Consider the following 25,114-nt stretch of genomic DNA (forward strand, 5'->3'; position numbering starts at 1 on the left):
CTACTCGGGGTCCGTGAAACACGTGCCTGGAGACCGTGAGTTGCCGATACACAGGCACGAATGGCCACTCGATGACCAGGAAACCCCACTCGTGGGAAAAGCCAACAGACACCACACGTAAATTCACCACCGACAGGGGGACTAAGAGCACCCACCTCTTAAGCACACAAGGATCGAAGGGGAAGAAGGTGTCCAGTGGGTTCGTGCAGGTTCGCACGGAGTCCCCTCCGGCTGTACTTCTAATAACTGGGAGCATCTGGCGATTGTTCCTCTCAATGATCGTGTAGCAGAAGACCAGCTGGTATTTACTGCAGAACCACAAAACCAAAACACAGACGGGCGGCGTTAACACGGTGGATGGTGGAATGACTGCACGGACGTGCCTGTTGTGTGCGACACCTGTTCTAACCACGCGGATACTGTCATACGTATTAAGTGCAAGAAAAGACAACACAAAACAGAAAGCAATGCTTTTAGGGTACAGCTTTCCGGGTCTACTATTTAGAAGCTAGTTAATAATAAGGAGAAAGAAAAGTGTGGCTATCACCTTGAGAACGATAGAGCGGGCTGAGATTATTAATAGGCGTGACTCACTAAACATGAATGTGTTCGCGGTGGGACTCTTAGAGTCTGCAAAATTACAGAAGTGGTCTCTTTTTGCCGTTTGTAAGAGAATAAAGGGGCTCAGGATTTACGGACAGGATAGCGGCTGCTGAGGGAGAGACCTGGCTACTGAAGCCACGAGAACTGTACTGGTTTACCTATAACGTCGCCCCTAAGCTGCTGTTCCCAATTCTGAAAAAACTAACAACTTAAACCCCAACAAAGGATCAACTAAAAAAAAATTAATGGAACATTACACAGCAATTAAAATCCAAACGCAGTTGTACGGGTCGATGTGTATCTCAAAACCACTAAGCGAAAGCAGCGGGCACAGAACGACACAAGAATTCCACCTCTTGCTCTTAGCTCTCGACCTCACGTCTCACCCCGAGCAAGCCTGCCGCCCCACCCCACGCCGACAGCCTGCTGGACAATCCACTTGCCAACCCAAGCCCTCTAGTCCCAGCCCAGGAATGTTCTCGGCCACCTGCCCCGCTTCACTCAAGTCTGCTGCTTCCCATCTTCCTGCAGTGTGCTGGGACCCTTCACCTGCCGAATGCTCTTGCTTGTTGTTTATTCCTTTCCTTCATTCTGTAACCATTTCTGAGATCTCAGGAGAGACACGGTACCTTGAACTCGATGGCCAGCAAATGAAAATTAAAGTTACCGAGTAAGAGCAGCAAGCGGTCTAAAGGGGAACAAGGGATGGAATCTTTGTCTAATAGAACAGACTCTTGTGCACTGAAGATTTTAAGCTATGACCCTACCCTGAGTATCCCGTCGCCAACTCACTGTGCGCGCCAAGCAGACTAACTCGGGGAGGGCCAGGCTGCCCGCACTCGAATGTTGGCTCTGACACAGTCTAGCCACTGTGTCTCACGGGTCACTCCCGCTCTCCGGGCCTCCACCTCCCTGTTCTTAAACAGGGCCTTACCACATCAGTCCCGGGACTGTGAGGACGCAGCGAGCTCCACGTGAAGGGCTTCCGAGCGTGCGCGAGCCGGAGCCCCAGGCCCGACAGAACAGTCCTGCACCAGCCCGTCTCCTACTGTGGCACATCCCTCTCGCGTCCAGTCTATTTTCATTACTCTAATAAACATCTTTGGTCTGTAACTCTCGGCTTACTGGCTGCCTCACTCGTTTCAAAGTGCCGAGGCTTCTGCTGAGTTACGGTCTTTGAACAAAAGCAGGAGCAATTTCCATTACCACCAAAGTAAGAACAAAATCCTAACTGCAGCGGTCCCTGTAAGTACTGTATTACTGGCTTTTACGTGTTTGATGGTCATTAATTTGACTGAATAATTTCACAGAAACTTAATGGAACTTTAAAGTATTAATATAAAGTTGTTTTTAAATAATTCCCACCAATAAGGTATTAATAACTTACCTTGTGATTGCAGCAAAAAAGTTAACTACCGAAGGCAGACAAATCTTCAGGGGATTTAGCTGACTCATCACTATACGTTCAAAATTTAGACTCTGAAGGTATGTCAAACCTTTGATTAAAAAACAAAACATTTTTAAAAAGTACAAACATAACAGTCCAAGTATCTTTAAGCAGCACAGATTATTTCACACTTTAAAAAAACTTCTCACGAGGGGCATCTGGGTGGCTCAGTCGGTTAAGCAACCGACTTCAGCTCAGGTCATGATCTCGCCGTTTCCGAGTTCAAGCCTCGCATCGGGCTCTCTGCTGACAGCTCAGCAGAGCTGTTTCAGATTCTGTGCCTCCTTCTCTCTCTCTGTCCCTTCCCCACTCGTGCTCTGTCTTGCTCTCTCAAAAATAAGCAAACATTAAAAAAAAAATTTAAAAAAATTTTTCACAGAGCTACTTGCAGAAATGCTTTAAATACAGGTCCATATGGTCATACAACAAAGAGCCTAAGAGAAGGTCACCACGCTTGCTTAGGACTAGGTCACCTCTTCTAAAGAAAACAGGGTATTCTTTCAAAAACCCAGGAGGTAATCATACATCCCTAGTGAGCTATTAACTTACATGACAATTTGGGATTCAGATACGTATAAGCTCAGCACACGTTGAGTTTACAGAGAAAAAAATACTCGTGATCTGATTTCAGTTAATCATGAAATTGCTACAAACTGGAGGTAACAAAAGGAGGCTCCGTCCTGAGAGGTTCAGGACAGAACCACCTGAAACTCCTCCTTCCTGCCATCCCCAGACAGACACATACGCCGGTCTGACAACAGCCAACGGACAGCAGGACCCGCGCGGCTGAAAGCATCAGTGCGGTGGAGCGTCCCACCCAAGGGGGGACAGCTGCTTGTACTTCAGGTGCTGCGCTGGGTTTTTTACAAGGAAGCCAGGGAGGTAGAGTAAGAATGAGATACCGCCCTCTGGGAACTAGGAACTATTAATTCTCTCCTATGTCAGTAAGAGAAAGACACCATACTGATTTCAAAAGGCAAGCAAACCCACTTGTACTTAAGTATATATTTTTAGGAGATTCTTGGACGGTTTGTTTTTAAGGTTTCTTTATTTAAATGACATCTACACCCAGCACAGGACTCAAATTCACGACCCTGAGATCAAGAGTTGCATGTTCCTCCAGCTGAGCCAGTCAGGCTCTCCCCATCTGTGATGTGTATTTTGATAAAAATGACTAAAAATGGGATAATGTCATGGCTTACAAGAAACACATCCTCTTTACCAAGACTCTTACCATTTATTTGTACATAAAAAAAAAAAGACAATACTTAAAACCCTTATCCTACTCCTGGTTTATACAACTAATTTTAACCCCCACATCTTTTCAAAAGTGACAGGATATGAGTAAACCCATACAATGCAACACACACAAATGTCAGTTTAGAGCTGTGGTTCTCAACTCAAAGCAGCTATGCCCCCAAGAGGACACGTGGCAGGTTCTGGAGGGTTTTAGCTGTCACAACAGAGCAAGGAGGGGATGCTAAGCTTCCTACAGTGCAAAGGACGTAGCCCCTACAGCAAAGGGTTATCCAGCCCCAAATGTCAGAGATTGAGAAAATCTGGTTTAGAGAAAACGGCCTATTCATCCATTTGAATTTTTCACGCAAATAAACAAACACATTTAAACTCACTTCACTGGCGTTGTTCTTGTTACACTAACCTAATATATAATATACAAGCTTCATCTGGCAGATTTAAACTCTGCATAACTCTGAGAAATTAGCAAGAGTGAAACCTGGAAGATTAAGGCTGAAGTCCTTAGATAAAGCAGCATAACCGTTACGACCACAAGCTTCAGATTCCTACTCATCTGGTTTTCACTTCTAACCCTGCCAAACAATATCCTGCGTGTGCCTAGGTCCCCCGGGACGCCCGCCCTTCGCTGCCAATCAAAGTGACAGGCAGGAAGCGCTGCTCCAGGCATCACCTCTGAAGAAGAGCCCCCTGGCGGGTCACAATCACTCTAAAAACACGGGTGCACACGCAAACCCATCCACTGTTAAGGAGGGCGCTTAAAGGGCTTTAGGAGCCCCTAAGGGCTGCTTGAAATTATGGGTACAAGTCTGAGTGCATTCTGACTCCACTGTTTTCATCAAACCCTCTATCCTAAAGGGCGACTAGCAGTCAAGGAAAAGCCAGTTCACATCCATCAATCCCACATCACTGACCTTCTTTGAGGTTTCCACTTAAAAGCTGCTTGTGTCTAAAAACAAAAGTGTAGAACACAGCTTGGCAGGCTGAATAAAACGGTCCATGGAGAGCAACGTCACAAAAGGCCTTTGTTCCCGAATCCTGGTTATTAAGGTACATGTGCAGCCAGTTAACCAAAAGATCTAGGCATGATTTTACAGTACTAGAGAAAAGAAAAATTCGAGTCAACTTCACTTGTTTCATAAAAACACAAGAGTGACATAAAAACACACGAGTGACTTACAAAACAGCACACAACTGGCTCTCACCACAAACTAAGAGAAGTCGATCTATAGGCCTCTTGATCTGTTCCCCAGGGGCACAGAGGGGAAGGAAAAGGACGGGCGAGCAGGAAGGCAGCTTTTCAATTACAAGGCAGAGTGCACGGACCTTCGGGGAATGAGAGGCAGGCCCCTAAGGATGCCTGAGGTCCCAAGGGATGGACAACCATTTCTCCTCATCAACTCCAAAGGACTTCTCTGACAGCCACCTGCCCTCTCAGGACAATATGGCCGAGGAATAAGCCACGTTTACCAACGTCTTACAAGGGAAAGATGGTCTGGCTGACTCCACCATTCCCTACAGGGTTCTCCTTACAAGGTTCTGATAAAGTTCTATGGCCTACAATTTAGGACAGAGGGACAGATGGCTTTTAGTTTTGGGAGATGCGTTTTTTTAATAGCATCCTCGCCCAAAGACATCTTCATGGATCACTGGAAGAAGCAGGCCTAGAGCTGGCCTCCTAAATAGATATTTCTATTACCTTTAAAAGACTTTTTTCTTCAGCTTTAACAGATACAATTGATTCAGAATGCAAATGAAAAATGACAAACCTATAAAAAGAATTAAAACAGTATACAACACTGTACAATATTCATGAAGACAGATGGATCTTCGTGTTCAAGTGTAACCACGCAAAACAAATGACAAAAGCTTTCCATATGAGGTTTTGTATCTAAAGGAGAGACATTTTATTCTGAAATTGCCTTTTGGAAATGTAAACATCTTGCATAGTGTGGAGGAACAGATTTTCTCACTTGAAAGTCAGACAAGAAAAAAAAAACATGAGGCAGGGGTTTCTCTGATTTAAGACAATGTTATAATCTTTTTAAAGCATGGCATGAAAAAACACTTGAAAATTAGGTTACTTACATAAGAGGAATAAATTTAGCTCTTGCCAAAAAGCTTCCAATATAATTTCCAGCAGCTTGCCTGATGATGGCAGGATTATTTGGATCCTGCAATTTTTTCCAGAGATGCTCCAAAAATGCTTCTGCAAATCCCTATAAAAATAGAAGGTATTGCTCTAAACTTTTTTAATGTTTAAGAAATTCTGGCTATTGGAATCCTAAGATTTTTAACTCACCAGTAGAAGAAAGTGCTAGTATCTCACACTGCTAGTTAAATAATATATACAGTTATCATCATTCATATTTGTACAATACTTGGAGATAATACTATTAAAAACAATGTTCCCCAGCATTAAACAAGATCCCAAAAGGTGCTGAACATCAAACTCAACTCTCCACACTTCACAGTTTCAGAGACAGGGCTCTGGAGTCCACCTGTTCTAAAAGCTCCACAAGTGACTCGGATGGTTAGCCAGAAACAGAAACCAGCAATAACCCCCACTCATGTGGGAGCCATGTGGCAGTACATTCCAGAGTGTAAAGTATTCTCCCAGTCTCTGACTGAACATAATGATCTTAGCAGACACAGAAACACAGATCAAAGTTCAGTGTTTGACTGATTATGCTAATCACAGAAAAAAGACTAATTAAGCTTTTTTTTTTTTAATTTTTTTTTTTTAACGTTTATTTATTTTTGAGACAGAGAGAGACAGAGCATGAATGGGGGAGGGGCAGAGAGAGAGAGGGAGACACAGAACCGGAAGCAGGCTCCAGGCTCTGAGCCATCAGCCCAGACCCCGACGCGGGGCTCGAACTCACGGACCGTGAGATCGTGACCTGAGCTGAAGTCGGATGCTTAACCGACTGAGCCACCCAGGCGCCCCATAATTAAGCTTCTTTTTAACAAAGGACACAATCACCAACTTCTCCCAAATAGCTCTTTTCTATTTTTAAATATTTACTTATTTATTTATTTAGAGGGGGAGAGGGAGGGAGAGAGAGAGAGAAAGAGAGAGCGAGCGAGTGCGCACACATGCATGGGGGTGAGGGAGACAGAGAGAATCCGAAGCTCCACCCTGACACCACAGAGCCCGACTTGGGGCTCGGACTCATGAGCCATGAGATCATGGCCTGAGCCAAAATCAAAGGTCAGACGTTAAACTGACTGAGCCACCCAGACACCCCCCAAATAGCTCTTTTCAAAAGTTATTAACACATACTTTGGGGCAAAGTGAATTTAACCTTCTTACCCATGCCCAGTACTCTCCTGATTGTTCTAGGAAGCTACAAAAGAATTGTAAGGAAAGAATCTTCTGTATTTTCATTTTTTTCCAAAACAAAAAGCCAAAGCCTGAAGATTTAAAATTCTGGGTTTAGAAGTTGTTTGGGGCTAGTTAGGATCAACTGAGAAAACACAACAGTTAAATATCCCAGAGGATTTTAATAGCAGAGGCTCCAATTAAGGGCAAGGACACCGCCTAGTGGAGCAAATGCAGAATGGCCCTTTCAGAGCACTTGGCAGAGCTGAGCCGGCTGGTGCTGGCTGGCAGCAGCCAGCAATGCCCTCTGTCCTTTCCGGCTCTTTCCACATGTTAAAAAAGAACAAGCTATTTTATGAAGGGCACTGGTAAAGTGAGCTCAAGGAAAAGAAATACTTCGTGTCTCTCCTCCCTACCCCTCCACCCCAGTTTTTAAGGGGAAATCATGGGCAAGAATAAACTAAGCTAAGCTAATGGTGCCCCAGTACTCACCAATTTAAAGCTGCAGAGGTAAAACATGAAAAACTGTACATGGCAGGAGGCGTGAGTGGGCAACAGGAGTTTGTCAAAGATGGTTATCAGATCTCGATATAAATCCTTCGTTTTGTTGTTATCTACCTTACCTGGAGAGAAAATTTGCCATTTCAGCTTCACACTTTTTTTAAGCTACCACTTTCATTTCCCAAAATTTTTAAAAATAAAACACCATTAAGGAACGTCACCCATTAAGCTATGATTATAACAAAATGCCATTTTTATTTTGCACAGATTTTCCTTTTAACTGTAATAATCCAGCAGTGACAACGAAGCAGAACCTCATCTCACACGCTACTGTGATGCCCTAAATATGAAGGCCCCCTTTTTTTAAATGTTCTATTTACGTATTTTGAGAGAGAAAGAGAGCATGTGCAAGCGGGGGCAGGGGACAGAAAGGGGAGGAAAGAGGATCCCACGCAGGTTCCGTACCGTCAGCACAGAGCCCAATGCGGGACTCGAACTTATGAACTGTGAGACCAAGACCTGAGCCAAAACCAAGAGTCAGACTGACTGAACCATGCAGGCGCCCCAATATGAAGCCCTTCTAAAAGGCAATTTTACTATTTATGTGACAGGAGCCCTTTGATCCCCTAATTCTACTGCTAGGAACTTACCCAACAGGTAACGGGACACGTATATACAAGAATATTCATTACACATTTATAATGGCAAAGGGGGGTTGGGGGGGCGTGGAATGATACCAGTTAAATCCATACAATCAACAGCAACCTAGAAGAACAGTGAATGGCCTCAGACAACGCACAACAGGTGAAAAGGGCAGATTATGAAACAATGCATATAGCATAACCCCCAAATCCACTGAAAAACACACTGCTAAATACACACAAGTTAACAGAAAAAAACAAACAAACCATGTTAATAATGGTTCTCTGAATAGTACAAATGCAAACATTTAAGTTTTCTTTTTGGGGGCATCTAGGTGGGCCTCTGACGCTGGATTTCAACTCAGGTCATGATGTCACAGTTCGTGGGTTCGAGCCCCACATCTCACTCCACGCTGACAGCACGGAGGCTGCTCGGGATTCTCTCTTTCCCTCTCTGCCCGTCCCCGACTCGTGTGTGCGCAGTCTCGGTCTCTCAAAATAAACTTTAAAAATAAAAACTTAAAAAAAATAAAACTAAATTGCCTTTTTAAATCCTTTCCTTTAATCCTTTCCAAATTTTCTCTCAACTGCATTACCTTTACAACAAAAGATTAAAGAAATAACACAGTCCACTCAGATTCGTTCTGGGAATCATTCTTGAATCTTCACTTGAATGGAAGAATCCTGTTTTGATGGCAAAGCCTCTAAACGAAAAGTTCCAGAAGAGCAAGAAGCGCACCAACTGGTTCACTACAGCACCGACACGTGTGTGGCCCAACCCGGCACAAGGTCTCCAAACTTAACACGTGACACTAAGCACCATGCGCCAACATGGACTACGCCCTTAGGTGTCTTCAACAGCTCGAGTGTGATCCGATCTCCACCCAACACTGAGCAGACTCCACACTTTAACCCTTGACTGCGACAGTCACTGAAAGGATCAGGCGGCTTCGAGGAGAAACACAGCCGAGCCTGAATCCAGTCCCACCACTTTCAGGCTATGTCACACTGGCAGGTAACTTAATCTCTCTAAACCCTCTTTTTGTCCTCCTCAAAACACTAGTTTTTCCAGGATGTCTATCGCTGCCAGGTTCCATAGGAACTGCTATGACTACTGCAGGTCGTTACCGTCTACATGGCAGACGTCCTTAATGTAGGACAGAAGCAAAGAGAGCAGGATGTCCAGGCGCTCGGCTACAGGATGCACCATACGATCGGGCCTTTGTGCGTCAGCCTTTGTTTCACCGCCAGGGTCTTCGTCCTCATCCTTTGAAGACAAAGGAAAAACTGACATTAGAAACTGTAATAAAAACAGTTCTCAGAGACGATCATTTCCCTTTTTTAAGTTGTATTTATTTAAGTAATCTCTACATTAAACGTGGGGCTCGAACTCACGACCCCCAAATCAAGAGTCACACACCAGCCAAGAGCCCCAAAAAGGTAAAGCAAAGACATAGGTCCCCTCTCGGCAAGAGCTCCCCACCAGAAGTACGACTCAGAACCACTCAAGCAAGGAACTCAAACTAGAAGCAGATTCAGAGCCCCGCCTGACTCGCATCTCGAAGACCCACCCAAACCAAGGCCGTGCCAACACTGCAGCTTTCCCCGAGCACCTGGAACGCACTGTGCTGGGCACTGCTGGTGCCCAGGGCTCCTCTCCCAGAACAGGGCACCCCTGCCCCAGCTGCTGTGAGCACTGGTGGCCAACAGCCTCTCCAGAGGACCACCCTCGCACTCCCTCCTGCCCTCACTGTCCAGAATGACCAGATGACAACAGGTCACAGGAGGCCATCTCCCAGCTTTCAAGCTGGAATCATCTATGGCGCCACTCCCACTCCAGAGCTCCCGGGACCTGGGGTCATCATGCTATAGCTGGAACTCTCCCTTGTAGTCCCTTCTCCTGCCCTTTGTCCCTAAATTCCACCCTCCCACCCCCCCACCCCTGCTCAGGCTCTCGTCCGGTGAACCCTGCCCCAGGCAGAGAGGCACTGCATTAAGGCACAGACTTACAAAATAAAGAAATCACACTGGGACTTTTCTATTTACCACTCCCTCGAAAACACACGTGCTTTGCAAAAACAAAAAAAAAGCAGAAAGAACCAAAGTTAAGAATAAAAATGAAATATACTTCACCACACCCAAATTCACAGCCACGGAAAGAAACGAACTCTCCTGGACAGTACGCAACATGGTAACAGCTACTCATTCAAGAATCACTGTTGGGACGCCTGTGTGGCTCCGTCGGTTAAGCGTCCAACTCTTAATCTCGGCTCAAGTCATGATCTCACACTTCGAGAGACGGAGCCCCCATGTCAGGCTCTGCACTGAGCGTGGAGCCTGCTTTGGATTCTCTTTCTCCCTCTCTGCCCCTGCCCAACTTGCACTCTCTCTCCCGCAAAAAAAAATAATAAAGAATCATTTTTCAAGTTTGCTGAACTGTGAACTACTGTTCTAACCTAAAGCCTTGAAGAAGAGGAGCCATTAGCCGTCGCCTCCCGCCCCGTGGAATTAAGACCTGCACACATGTGCTTTCGTTAGGAAGCACTGACCATGCTGAAGAGTCCTTCTGGGGCATCTGTCCCACCGCCAGTCTGAGCGGCTACTTCTTCAGCATCCTCAATATCTTGCCGGGATGCGTTCACCTACGTTAAAGCAAAGGGGTGGAAAAGAATAAAATCATTGAAAGTACCTGGGAAGTGGAAACCCACCTGATTTACACACTTTCAAGGGTCCACCTGAGCACCCTTCCCAGCACTGTGACTCAATATACAAGTATGGTGCAAACCCATGCACTGGCCTGGGCCCCGAAGTAATTTCCAGGACTACAAATCAAACCCCCTTCACTACATAATTCTACAAAATTATTAGGAACTGTTGTGCGGTCTAAATCAACTTCAACAAATTCAACATTCACTCCGACTCTTACTACGCACAATTTACGTACGTGTCGTACATAAAGGCATCTCATCAATCAACTGAGCAGGAAAATAAAAAACGCGAGTTAAATTTGAATGACTGAATATTCATCTTGGTATATGCCCCTTCAGATACCTAGTTTAACACACCATTCAAGTCCTGCCTTTTTTACTATCATACAGGACCCCGTTTCTAAATGTACTCTAAAATGTTCCGTTAGTACGTACGAGAGGAAGACTTTACAGATTACATACGCGGTTGGCCAGACAGGCGGACCTCCCGGGAAGCAGTGCACCGGCCCGCCCACCCTCCGGTCCCTCCCAGACCTGCCTCGTTGCGGCCTCGTTCTCCCCACAGTACCTCTCTCTCCTCCATCACTCACGGCTCCTCAGCCACAAACCTCCAGTCTCCGGAACCCTAAAGTCTCCCCCGGGCCCCGCTCATCCCTTCCTCACACCCTCAACCGAGGCCTCCGACAGCCCCACTTGCCAACCATCCACACTTTCCCCTGAAACGCAGCTGCCCCCTCCGGCGACACGGCAGCAGACTACCTCCTCATCACCAAATCCAAGGACTTTTGTTTTGCTCATCCTCCTTACTTAAAAATATCAACCACAGCTCACCCTACTGAGTGAACCTGCCTGCTTCCAGATCCTCCCTGGGTATCCGTACCCGGTTTCCCGCCCACTTCCGATCACACTCCCTCTCTCCTGTCCTAAACAGCATCACCGCACAGGTTTGCTCCCAGTCCCCTACCTGCAGCCACCACTGCTTGCTGAGTATTCTCCCCCTGGCTCCGCAGCCACACCCCGATCCACCCAAATATGGAACTCCTTCCTCTTCCGACCTCCTCCTGACCATCCTCCTTACCACTAACGGCCACGCCACACTCTATTCCACAGAGAGCTCCCTTTCTCTTACCCTCGACTTCTGGTCCAGTCTCCAGGACCAGTTCTCACCTTTCCTCCCCGATGCCACTAGAACCCACCACTGTCACTTATTCCCTCTGCACTCCACTGCAGGCCTTTTTAAAAAAGCGTGTAAAGAATTCAACATTACTTCCTTAGGAATGCCTTCCTGATCCCCTCACTTACATCAGGTTCTCCAGCACATAACGATGCATGTATTCCATTTATAGCATTTGCCGCAACTGCACTTTTTTTTTTTTAACGTTTATTTATGAGAGAGAGACAGAGCACGAGCAGAGGAGGGGCAGAGACAGAGGGAGACACAGAATCCGAAGCAGGCTCCAGGCTCTGAGTTGTCAGCACGGAACCCGACGTGGGGCTCAAGCTCACAAACCTTGAGATCATGACCTGAGCCGAAGTTGGACGCTTAACCGACTGAGCCACCCGGGTGCCCCACGACTGTACTTTCACGTGTGCATGACCATCTAATTAATGCCTCGTTCCCCAACCACGAGATGCAACTGTCTACAACCACCAGCACATCCATCAAGTTTAAGAAACATTCAAAGAAATGAATCAAAGGTGGAAATGTGGATTCTTCCCCATTGCTGCTACTACTGCTTCACGTACTACTATATATATTTTTTAACAAATGCAAATCAAGGAGAAAAACAGATTACCAGATACTTACATCCAACTTGAGTAACTTTTCAATCACAAGCTCCAGAATTTCATGCCTCAAGGTTGGAAAATATACACTAATCCTTAGCAAGTTATGAACATAACATTCCTAAAACATAAAAAGACAAAACATTTCAACAGAGAATAAATGTTTCGTAATTAGGTAAGCAAAACCTCAATTACACGATCTTTAGTTTCTTTTTAAGAGAAAGAGAGAGAGAGAGCGTAAGCAGGGGAGAAGCTGGGTGGGGGGAGAGAGAGGGAGAAAGAGAGAGAATCCCAAGCAGGCTCCATGAAATCAGCACAGACCGACATGGGTTCGAACCCACAAACCACGAGATCATGACCTGAGCCAAAACCAAGAGCCGGGCATTTTACTAACTGAGCTACCCAGCTACCCCACAACCTTCAGTTTCAATTAAACAGAAAAAAAATAGACTACCCAGCAACACAGAAACTATGCTGTTTATCTATACAATGTTCAGTATAATTAATCACCCCCAGTGAACTAAATTTGTGATCTGTACACTTCTACAAGTGTTTTCTTTAGAAAAGTTTGAGATAAAATTCATACACAAATCATCCATTTAAAATGTACAATTCAACACTTTTTAGCATATTCACTTGTGTAACTGTCCCCACAATCAATTTTAGAACATTCTCATCACCCTAAAAAGGAACACTGTACCTTTTGTCTAACGTGTATTTATTTGTGAGAGGGAAAAAGTGAGCAAGCACACGTGCAGGGGGAAGGGCAGAGAGGGAGGGGGACAGAGGATCTGAAGAGCATTCTGTGCTGACAGTAGACAGGGGTTTGAACTTATGAGCCATGAGATCATGACCTGAGCTAAGGTCAGCTGCTTAAATGACTGAGCCACCCAGGCACCCCAACACTGTATCTTTTAGTCATGTACCTCCCCCCAGCCCTAAGTAACCACTAGTCTACTTTCTATGGATTTGCCTATATTCTAGATATTTCACATCAGTAGAATCTTATACTATGTGGTGTTTTAGCATGCCTTCAAGGTTCACTCATTTTGTAGCAAGTAAACCACTCCGTTTTAGTGCCAAGTAATATTCCACTGTATGGACATAATACAACACTTGTTTATTCATCAGCCCATAAACATTTGCTTATTTCTGTATTTTGGCTGTGATGAACAATGCTGCTTTTGAATATTCACGTAAAGCTCTGTGTAGACACATGGTCTCTTTCCTCTCGGACAGACACTTCTCAGCGGAAATGATGGTCACGTGGCAATGTTTAACCTTTCTAAGCAACTGCCAAGATGGTTTTCCAAAGCAGTTCTACCACCTACTGTCTACACCCGCACCAGCAATGTGGTGAAGGTTCGGACTTCTCCCCGTCCCCACGACTTGTCACTGAGTATTGCCATCCTAGCGGGTATGAAATGAAATCTCTTTACTAAAGGTTTTGACTTGTGTTTTCCTGACAGCCAGTGATTCAGATGTTCACTGACCATTTGTACATGGATTCTGGAGAAATATCCATTCAGATCTTTTGCCCATTTTTAAATTGGGTTATTTGCCTTTTCATTATTGAAATACTAAGAATTCTTTATATATTCTATTTTAAGTTTATTTATTTTCAGAGAAAGAGCAAACACCAGTAAGGGAGGGGCAGAGAGAGATGGAAAGAGAGAATCCCAAGCAGACTCTACAGTCAGTGCAGAACCCCAGTCTGGGCTCAAACTCACAATTCAATAAATCATGACCTGAGCCAGAACCAAGAACCAGACACTTAACCGACTGAGCCACTCAGGCACCCCAACAGTTCGTCGTATATTCTCGATATACTCCTTGATACAATTCGTGATCTGCAAGCCCGCTGTTTGATTTTCACTTGCTTGAAGGTGTCCAATGAAAGAAACACAAATGTTTAATTTTAATCAAATCTAACTTGTCTGGCTTTCTGTGGCTGCTTGTGCTTCAGGCATCCTATCTAGAAACTATTGCCTGATTTCAAGTCACAAAAATGTTCACCTAGGTGTTCTTCTGAGAGCTGTTTTTAGCTTACATTTAGGTCTTTCATTCGTTCTGTTTATGGGAGAGCAGGGGGCTCTGCTCTACCCCATTCTTTGCATGTAGATTTCCACTTGTCCCACAACCATTTGTGGAAGAGATCATTCTTTTCCCCATTAAACTGCTTTGGACAAATGGCTTGTGTGTATTGATCTTACATTTTATAACTAGGCTGAACTCACTTTAGTTCTAATAGTGCTCATGAGGAATCTTTAGGATTTTTCTAAATGTTAAGATCATGTCATCACAAATAAAGACAGTTTTACTTCTTTCCAATCTGGATGCCTTTTCCCTTTCTTGCCTAGCTTCCCTTGCTAGAAGAACCTCCAGTCCACGCTGAACAAAAATGGCAAAAACAGGGGCTCCTGGGTGGCTCTGTCGGTTGAGCATGTGATTCTTGATTTCAGCTCAGGTCATGATATCACAGTTCAGGGGTTCAAGCCCCGAGTTGGGCTCTGGTGTGGAGCATGCTTGGGATATTATCTCTCTCTCCACCCCACCCCCCTACCTCTCTGTCCCTCCCCCTCTCATGCTCTCACTCTCTCTCAAAATTAAACTTTGAGGCACCTGGGTGGCTCAGTCAGTCAAATGTCCAACTCTTGGTTTTGGCTCAGGTCATGATCTTACGATTTTGTGAGCTTGAGCCCCACATGGGGCTCTGTGCTGCCAGCACAGAGACTGCTTAGGATTCTCTCTCTCCCTCTCTCTTTCTGCCCCTCCTCCCACCCTCACACTGTCTCTCTCTCTCTCTCTCAAAAATAAAAGTAAATAAATACATAAGCAAAAATTTTTTAAAAGGGGGCAAAAGCAGACATCCTTGTTTTGTTCCTCATCATAAGGAAAAGCTTGCAATTGTTCACCATTGAGTGGGATATTATGTGTGAGTTTTCATAGGTGCCTTTTCTCAGGCTGAAACAGTCCCCTTCTGTTTTTGTCACGAAAAGGTTTTAGTGTCTGTCAAATGCCTTTCTGCATCAGGTGAGATGATCATGTGGTCGCTATCATCTGTTCTATTGACATGGTCATTATATTAACTAATCTTAACAAATATTACATAAACCATGAATTCCTCGGATAAATTTCACGTGGGCATAATGCATACTCCTTTTATGCTGCTAAACACAGTTTTCTACTGTGTTGAGAATTTATCTATATTAGTAAGAGATGCAAGGTTTATAATATTCCACTTGAAAGTGACTATCACAAGCATTAGCAAAGTTTATTAACTCCTTATTTAATACTTAGAATACTATTTTTGACAGAGAGAACATGTGTGCACGTGCACATGTGAGCAGGGGAGGGAGAAAGAAAATCTCAAGCAGGCTCCATGCTTAGCGTGGAGCCCCACTCAGGGCTCGATCTCATGACCACAAGATCATGACCTGAGCCACAAATCAAAAGTCAGACATTTAACCAACTGAACCACCCAAGCACACCTTATAATACCTTATTTAGAAAACAATAAGCTATGCTTAGAAGGAAACCACTATTCATTACTGAAAACCACAGATCATCTAAATATTACACAAAAACTTGGGGCGCCTGGGTGGCGCAGTCGGTTAAGCGTCCGACTTCAGCCAGGTCACGATCTCGCGGTCTGTGAGTTCGAGCCCCGCGTCAGGCTCTGGGCTGACGGCTCAGAGCCTGGAGCCTGTTTCCGATTCTGTGTCTCCCTCTCTCTGCCCCTCCCCCGTTCATGCTCTGTCTCTCTCTGTCCCAAAAATAAATAAAAAACGTTGAAAAAAAAAATTTTTTTTTAAATATTACACAAAAACTTAAAAATTCATCCATAGAAACTTCTGCCTTTATGTTCAAATAAGGCATGTTTATAACTGGTAATACATAAACTATTACCTTCTAGTAATTATTATCTGTATAATCATTAAGCTTATCCAGATATTTCTGAAACAGACTCTGCCCTTGACTTGCGTAAGGGAAAAAGGCATTGGGGATCCACAGTCAGTTCCTAAGAAAGGAATCTGAGTCAGGTTCTTAGTCTTGCGTTTAATATATAAGACAACTGGTAAGAAAAACACATAACATCACCTAAAAGTAACTTACAACTTTTCCATTATTTCTCCCATGAAAAGATTTCTTACCAAGGTTCTCTCGGATTTTCGAACAAATGGAAATTTTTCCACCAATATTGGCATAAGAAACCACGGTGTCCTAAAAAAACAAAAGGAAATCAACCAATCCATGTTGACTGGACTTTCTTGGAAGGTAACATTTCCATTCTAAGAGCAAATATGGAGGCAAAAGGTAAATGGTAATCAACTATCTCAAGTAAATGGAAGCTAAATGCATAGCTTCAGAGAAAACCTATGATAACTTAGGGGAATATAACCTTCCATCAACTTTGGTATCAACAGCAAGTTAAAGGGGGATTCTTAGTTCTACAAAAGCAATAGAGTTTCAGTTTAAAACTTAAAACGTTTCCCACTGCGTGCCCATGTATTACTTTAAAAACAAGAAAAAATTATCAACTTAGGTAATTTTTAAGTTAGTAAATAATAAACTTACAAAGGGAACTTGAAGTCCACTCCCCCCAAAAGAAACCTAAGCTTCTCTTAAAACTGTAATTTTTAAAAAATTAATATGTAATGAACCATACTGGAATTGCAATTTTTATTTATATGGCATGACACGGGGATTGCTCACTGAAAATTTTTGGACATAGTATCTGTTGAAGATAAAAGCAGAATTTCAACCACCACTATACAAACTTTGGAAGAGAGTCTGCGTACAAGTTTTAAATAATTTAAATAATACTAATTAAGTTACTAATTCTTAAATAATTTAAACAACTAAAGACAACGAAGAGAACTATAATGCCATTTTTTTGTAGAATGTGATGTTGACAAAGCCTACAGAAACATGTAGCATACAACCTGAGCTGTGATGCTATGAACGTAGTAATTTTCTACTAACTGGTTATCATTTTCTTGAGACTTCAAGACCCTGATTCAAAAACAAATTAACAGGATACTCACGATGGGACATATCTTGCTATTATTTGCAAGGCTCTGTGACAGGTGTCAAAAGTGGCAGGAAGATCTACAAGTAGAAAAGTAAGAGTATGAGCATAACAATAAAACTGAAACCTGAGAAGTTACAAAATTTTTTTTAAGTTTATGTATTTACTTTGGGGGGGGGGGGACGGGCAGAGGGAGAGGGAGAGATAGAATCCCAAGCAGGCTCCGCACTGTCAGCGTGGAGCCCGATGTGGGGCTCAAACTCATGAACCATGAGATCATGACCTGAGCCGAAACCCAAGAGTCGGATGCCCAAACGACTGAGCCACCCAGGCGTCCCCAAAAGTTACGTATTTTAAGCTAAAAACACCCGCTAACCAAAACCGAATCATTTACCAGCCAAATGTTAACTTGGAAGGTTTTTCTCTAACACCAACTATCACTGCAGACTAAGTGGATTAGTTAAATAAGTAATGCACTGAGGGCAGCTGATCAGACGTTCTCGCTGAAGGTCACAAAAAAATTCCATCGGAGGTTGCCATCTGCTGCTGCCTACCCATTAGAACAGCTCCTGGCCTCACCCAGTGTTTTAACATCGAGCACACATTCTCTAAGACACAGGCAGGTCCCTTGCTTTAATCTTCTTGATACTTACTATCATCTTCGTCATCGGAATCCGAAACATCTACGTCACCTTCTTTAATGACCACTCGTGCTTTGTGAGGGAAAAACAAAATACGTTATTCTTTTTGTCGCTGACCTAAACAGTCAACAGCTACACAAGAAAGTGATTTTTTCCACTGTGCAAACTTAGTACAATAATTAAATTTACAGCCAAAAAAAAAAGTCAATACAGTTAAAGCTAAAATTTCTGAGTTCTAAGACTCCATTAGAATCTCATTAAGGTAAATTCCAACCCATAAAACAAACAAACAAACAAAAACACAGCAACAAATCCAGATGCTTCTACAGACATCATTATAGAGAACAGACATGCACCAAAACTACTAACATGCAGCTCAGAATTTTCCATGTTGGCACAATCCCCACAGTGTTCCAAGAAGTATTTTAGTAATAGGGTACTTAAAAAATGAAAAATCAAAGAAAGCAAAGAACCACTTACGAGGTACAAAATGAGAAACAATCATGCTGAGACACGGTCTAAGGAAGACAGTCTGTGCTGATACAAGATTACCAAGAAAAGCCAAATACTCCTCCACCACCGTCTGACTTCTGTTTAACCACTGCAATCTCTACAGGTGGGAGGAAGAGAAAGATAAAAGAAACATGTTACTGATACAACATATTCTGTTTCCAGAGTATTGAAATCACATACTAGTCAGTAAAATAAATGGTAAACTTACCAATAAAATATTGATAAGCTGCTCAAAGTCTTTAGTCAAGTACATGATGGAAGAACGGAATTCTAACAGCCAGTTAATGATTTGGTCATCCTTAAGGCAAACAAAGAAAAGCGCTTTCAAAATCACAAATCCTCTAAAATAACTGGAGGTAATACCTACCTTGCACTAGACATCTACCAATAGTATTTAAATTAGGAGAAAAAAGTCACAAACTTGCACTAAAGCCAAAACTGGAATGAAAATGTCTTAATTTGTATCAAAACAAAAGAACATTACATTTTCTGATTTTAAAAAGTAACGCAGGGATGCATTCGTGGCTCAGTCAGATAAGTGTCTGGCTCTTGATTTCGGCTCAGGTCATGATCTCACGGTTTATGGGATCGAGCCCCCCTGTTGACTCTGTGCTGACAGCATGGAGCCTGCTTGAGATTCTCTCTCTCCCTCTCTCTCTACCCCTCCACTACCTGTGCACACGCTCTCTCCCAAAATAAGTAATAAACTTAAAAAAAAGATGTGCTATATAAAAATGATGGCTCCAGTACGTCATAAAATATTTTTCAGGCAATAAAATTCCTGTTCATAGTAACTTTTAGTGACATGAGAAAAATCTCTAAATAAAAAGAAAACAAGCCATGTCTAAAATATGCTATCAGTTAGATAAATATAAAATATCAACTATAAGGACACCTGGCCAGCTCAGTTGGTAGAACATGCAACTCTTGATCTCAACGTTGTGAGTTCAAGCCCCATGTTGGGCATAAAGCCTACTTAAAATAATAAATAAAAATAAAAATAAAAATAAAAATAAAAATAAAAATAAAAATAAAAATAAAAAGCTTTAGGGCACATGAATGGTTCACTGGGTTAAGCATCGGACTTTAGCTCAGGTCATGATCTCATGGTTTGTGAGTTTGAGCCCTGCATCAGGTGAGCTCAAGCCCCACTTCTGGTGAACTTGAGCCCTACTTTGGGTAAGCCCCGCTTCTCTCTCTCCCACTTTGCACCTCATAGGATTCCCTTTCTCTCTCTCTCTCTCTCTCTCTCTCTGTCCCCTGCTCACTTGCACCCTGCCCCCGCTCTCTAAAAACATAATAAAAATAATAAATTAAATATATATATATAAATATATTGTTTGTATTAACACATACACACAACATACATAAAAAACTAAGACCCTCCAATTTTGAAAGAAATGGTTAATGCTGATTAAGACTCAACACAAAAGGGGCACCTAGGTGGTTGTCAGTTAAGCATCTGACTTTGGCTCAGGTCATGATCTCACAGTTCATGGGAGCGAGCCCTGCAATGGGCTCTGTGCTGATAGCTCTAAGCCTGGAGCCTGAAGCCTGCTTCGGATTCTGTGTCTCCCTATCTCTCTGTCCCTCCCCTGTTCACGTGCTCTCACTCAAAAATAAACATTAAAAGTTAAAAAAAAATAAAGACTCCACCCGAGAAACGGACATACAAATACACAAAAGCAATGCGTTATAACCGTAACAGTAGACTGTTAATAGACAGTACTGTACTTACAGTAATTATGAGCAAGCGAGGGAGGGGCAGAGAGAGGGAGACACAGAATCCGAGGCAGGCTCCAGGCTCTGAGCTGTCGGCACAGAACCCAAAGGGGGCTCGAACCTACAGACCACAAGATCATGACCTGAGCTGAAGTCAAACACCCAACCGACTGAGCCACCCAAGTGCCCCACTTCTAGTGATAGATTTTTACAGACAATATTGTACCTACAGTGATAAACCATCAACAGACAGGGCTGTACCTGCTGTTTCAGACTGATATTGACAGGGAGTATCGTTCAGCAGGAAGATGCCAGGCACCAGGCACGGTGCTCAATACCATGCGTCTGCATCTTTTACTAATCCTAACAATGCTGAAAATGGACTCCTGGTATCCCCATTTTATAGTTGACGAAGCCGAGACTAAGAGAAATGAATAAGCAACCTGCCCATTCAAGAGGCTAATAAAGAGGGGCGCCTGGGTGCCTCAGTTTGTTAGGCGACTGACTTCGGCTCAGGTCATGATCTTAAAGCTTGTTAGTTCAAGCCCCGCGTCTGGTTCTGTGCAGACAGCTCAGAGCCTGGAGCCTGCTTCAGATTCTGTCCCCCCGCGCCCCCCGCTCACGCTCTTGTGTTATCTCTGTCTCTCAATAATAATAAATAAATGTTAAAAAATTTTTTAAAAAGAAGCTAATAAAGAACCAGGTTCAAACCTATCTGTCTGGGTCACAGCCTATGCTCCATCCCCTGTCCCACAATCCCTTGCTCCATTCAGGAGCTCACCACCTCTTCCCCACCTTCATCCCACCATTGACTGCTTTCCACGTGCTATTTGTGACGAACTTCATTGAGACTATTTCCTGATGAAACCCCAAGTAAGCTAGCAGTAAAATAACATAAATCACATCTCGCTTGCACTATGGTAATTTCATATGTCCACCACCATTAAGGATAAGTTAATGGTGGCTCACCAAGGTCTGAGGCAGTGAAGACAAACTAAGTTAGGTGCAAATAAAAATACATGAACTCTATCCTATCCCTGTTCCACACACACACACACACACACACACACACAAAGTGCAAAAAAATTATAAAGATAACATTTAAAAAGCTCCATTTTCTTAAGTAACCTAATCACAGTCCTTTAGTACACAGTGCTTTAGTACTGAACCATTATTAGAAGCAAATTGCTTCCAACACTCTCTGAACTAACATAGACACAACTGATGCATTTCTTAGTATGCCAAGACACCAAGAAGTGCTGGTAAAAAAATTACAGCGGGACACAAAGAAAATGGCCCCTGGAACCTACAGAAGAACACAAGGATAAGGGAAAGCTTGAGACAGCGCCACTTCTGCTGTCGGTCTCTGGTAGCTACATCCTCACAGAGGGACAAGCACGTATTCAGAAAACCAATAGTATAGCTATGGCTAGAGTAGATGGTAAGCAAGCCAACAGATAAATCTGGGAATCGAGGAGGGGCCAGATAAATGACGGAAGTCCTTGTAAGTCAGATTTGTAACTAGAAAGATCTATTAGAAGGGTGGGAAATGGAGCGAACCAACACCTATGTGCTTAGAGAGAACCAAGGAAAATTCCAGTAAAGAGGACACTTCAGCTGGATCTTAAAGAGTAGGAGTTTAGTAGGTAAAGCAATAACAACAGTGAACACTAATACAGTAATCACCGTGCCAGGTACTATTCTAAGATTTTAACACATACTAACTCATTTAATCCTTACAACCATTCCCCGAGTACGTGACACCACTGGTTCCCATCTTACAGATGGGGGCACTGAGGCACGGAAGTGCAGTAAATCTGCCCTCAGCCACAAAGCCAGCATGGGAGGGGAGGCCATGTAGCCAGAGCCCATGCTCAAATAGACAGCAAATAAAGCAGATACAGAGGACCTCTCCCAGCCACGAAGAAAAGGCACGTGCAAAGAGATAAAGATGAAAAGAAGTAATGCTCCACGTGAGTTGTAGAGATTACCTAAATTAATTTAATTAAATTTTAAAAAGCTGAAAAGAGGCAAATTCATGGAATAAAGTATCTAGTGAGGACTGAACACAGAAACAATGTCGCAGACCATGCTAAGAAGCTGGTTCTGTGTGAAAAAGGCATGAAGTTTTCTGGCAGGATGGTGCCCTATTTTAGAGATGCCTTAGGCTGCACTGTGGAGGGTAAAATTGGTGGGGGGTGGAGGTGGGGGTGAGGGGTAATGTGACACAGAGGAGAAGTGGAACCTAGGTAAGCTAAAGGAATTAAGGGAAGAATCCAGACAAAAAAGCACCAACAATGCAAGAAGCCTTTAAGGATATTTTTTTTTTTTCCCAAAGGCCCTGGTAAATCAATGGATACAAGGGGTGAGAAAGCCCCCAAGGTTCCTCGCTCAAGAATTAGGTAAGCAGTAAATCGGTTAAGCACATAAAGAAGGTTGCAGAGGAATGGGTTTGGGAGAGAGAAAATGCTAAGTTTGGGGCATCAGTGTTACTTATGGGCTAGCAGTTAAAAAACCAGTCTAGGGCCCACAAGAGCCATCTGAGCTCTGGATACAAATTTGGAAGTTATGAGGACAAAGGTAAATTCCAAAGCCTAAAGGGCCTAAGGAGATCACACAGGAAGAATCTTTAGAATGAGGAAAGGGTCAAGTTTGGAAACCTAAGCAACACCAAATTTAAGAACCCATCACAAGAATGATTGGACAGAAGTGATAAGAAGACCGCAAGATCCTAGAAACCAAAGGAAATTTAAGAAGTGGGCAGCCAAAGGGGCCTGGGTGGCTCAGTCGGTTAGACATCCAACTCTTGATTTCAGCTTAGAGCATGAACATGCGGTTCGTGAGTTCGCGCCCCACGCTGGCCTCCAAGCTGACAGTTCGGTCGGCCCGCTTGGGATTCTCTCCCCGCCCCCGTCCCACCCTTCCCTCTTTCTCTCTCTTTCAATAGAAACAAATAAAACCTAACAACAACAAAGTGGGCAGCCAACAGTGTCAACTGCTACAAGGAATTAGTATGAGGCTTGAAAAAAAGTCCACTGAAATGAGCAGGGAAGAAACCAGTAGTAATAGGTCACAGTAATCACCGCAGCGGATCTCACGGGGGATTAAAACACGCATGAGCAGTGAGAAAGTCTGAGCTGTCACCAGGAACAGTTAACCACAAAGTGGTTCCAAGTGTTCCAAGTGATTCTCGTGTATTAACTCACTGGATCCTCTAAAACGTCTGCACTTAAAATACCTCTATTGTTTTCCTGACTTTATAAAGATGAGAAACACAGGCAGTGAGTTAAACAAGCTGCCCAAGATCACACACTGGGTGACCACAGAGGAAGGATTTTATCCCAGGCAATCTGACTACCATGGCCATTCTTCCCAAAACTGGGCAAGAAGGGAAGAAAAGGGAAATGAAATTTCCTGAGTTGTGACGAGATGACAGGTATGTATTTAGAAAGGGGCACCTCTTGAACTTCTTGCACCATCTGCAAAGACGCTAAAAAGAGCAGTTGCTTGAAAAGTAAGTCATCTTTTCTTCTTGTTGTAGCAGCGGAGAGATGTGAGAACTGCATGCGGCACAGAGGAAAGAGGCTCTCGGAAAGACGGGCCCCGGGGGCTCAGCCGGTTGAGCTCCGACTTCAGCTCGGGTCATGATCTCACCGTTCAGGAGTTCGAGCCCCACATCAGGCTCTGTGCTGACGGCTCAGCACAGAGCCTGGAGCCTGCTTCGGATTCTGTGTCTCCCTCCCTCTCTGCTCCTCACTCGCACTCTGTCTCTCCCTCTACCTCAAAAATAAACATTAAAAAAAATAAAAAAGGAAAGATAAAGCAGGGATTCTCAACCTGAGGACTACCAACATTTAGGACTTGATAATTCCTTGTTGTGGAGGGCTGCTCTGTGCATTCAGTGCTGGATGTTTCAGTGGCATCCCTGTCACCCACTCCCTAGATGCCAGTTGTACCCACTCCCTCCCCCCAGATGTGACAACCAAAAATGTCTCCAGTTCATCACCAAAAGTGCCAAGAGCAAAAGTGCTCTTGGTTGAGAACCACTGCATTAAAGTGAGGATCACACAGAGAGCCAGTGCTAGAGAATGGAATAGGACCAAACGCGCAAATTAAATCCATGCAAAATGGCAAGAACTTTGCTAATGATCAAACATAAATTAATTACCTTTATGTCTGGATCTGACAGCTGGTTCTTCAACAACTCAAAGTCATTTGTTTCACCCTAAACAAGGACCCAAAAAAAAAAAAAAAAAGTAGTTTTGCTTGCTTCAGTTTGCTATTAAAAATCAAGAGCAGGACTTTTAATTCTTACAAAAGGAGCAGCGTAACACTCACACATCAATTGTGGATTACAAAATTGTAACTACAAACATTTAAAAACTCATGTTAGTGGAGCTGGACAGCTTGGAAAAAAAGAAAATGACTACTAAAAAGCTGTTCACATTCAGATCTACTTGCGTCCTGACATGTGACGATCACATTCGATACAAGACACCATCCATTTGCGTATTCGCACTTAAATGCTTATATATATGAAAACAAATATTTATATTTTCCCTCCATCGCTGCGATTTAACAGAATCACTTCTAAACTATCACAAAACCAAACCAAAAACAAACAAAAAACCAAACCCCTCTTGGAGAGCTGGTTTACTGTCCCAAAGCAATGCTTAGGTAATTCTGTCAGAAATAAAACACTCTGACCTAAGGATTTTTATTCCAGCACTTGCTAGAGTTTTTTAAAGATGCTACATAAATGGAACATTTGAAGACATGAAACCTCAGCAAAGAGGTTATCTGAGCTGACAACATCATGCTGTTATTAAAGAACTGACTTCAAACCGATTATCTAAATTCATTTTATTATGTCTACGTGGCTGTTGTATAATGGCTACAACTGTATCCTGACCCACCAAAACCAAACCTCCCTGTGTCAATT

At 43.4% G+C, this 25,114-nt stretch overlaps 1 protein-coding gene across 6 annotated transcripts in view; it reads right to left on the reverse strand.

Moving 5' to 3' along the window:
- RRN3 (RRN3 homolog, RNA polymerase I transcription factor) overlaps positions 1–25,114 on the reverse strand; it is a 31,046-nt gene that overhangs the window by 4,350 nt on the left and 1,582 nt on the right. For 2 of the 6 annotated variants that reach the window (XM_042971705.1, XM_042971704.1), the window contains exons 3-17: positions 24,341–24,397; positions 18,659–18,748; positions 18,418–18,547; positions 17,950–18,009; positions 17,313–17,376; positions 16,419–16,488; positions 12,287–12,385; positions 10,321–10,413; positions 8,900–9,038; positions 7,122–7,252; positions 5,393–5,523; positions 5,004–5,073; positions 4,219–4,342; positions 1,991–2,099; positions 156–308 (exon numbers count right to left, since the gene is read on the reverse strand). In XM_042971705.1, coding sequence (XP_042827639.1) covers positions 156–308; positions 1,991–2,099; positions 4,219–4,342; positions 5,004–5,073; positions 5,393–5,523; positions 7,122–7,252; positions 8,900–9,038; positions 10,321–10,413; positions 12,287–12,385; positions 16,419–16,488; positions 17,313–17,376; positions 17,950–18,009; positions 18,418–18,547; positions 18,659–18,748; positions 24,341–24,397 — 1,520 coding nt within the window. The other 4 variants (XM_042971707.1, XM_042971706.1, XM_042971708.1 and 1 more) reach the window with 4 other exon arrangements.

This window comes from Panthera tigris, chromosome E3 (assembly GCF_018350195.1).
Source record: "Panthera tigris isolate Pti1 chromosome E3, P.tigris_Pti1_mat1.1, whole genome shotgun sequence".
NCBI classification, from domain to species: Eukaryota; Metazoa; Chordata; class Mammalia; order Carnivora; family Felidae; genus Panthera; species Panthera tigris.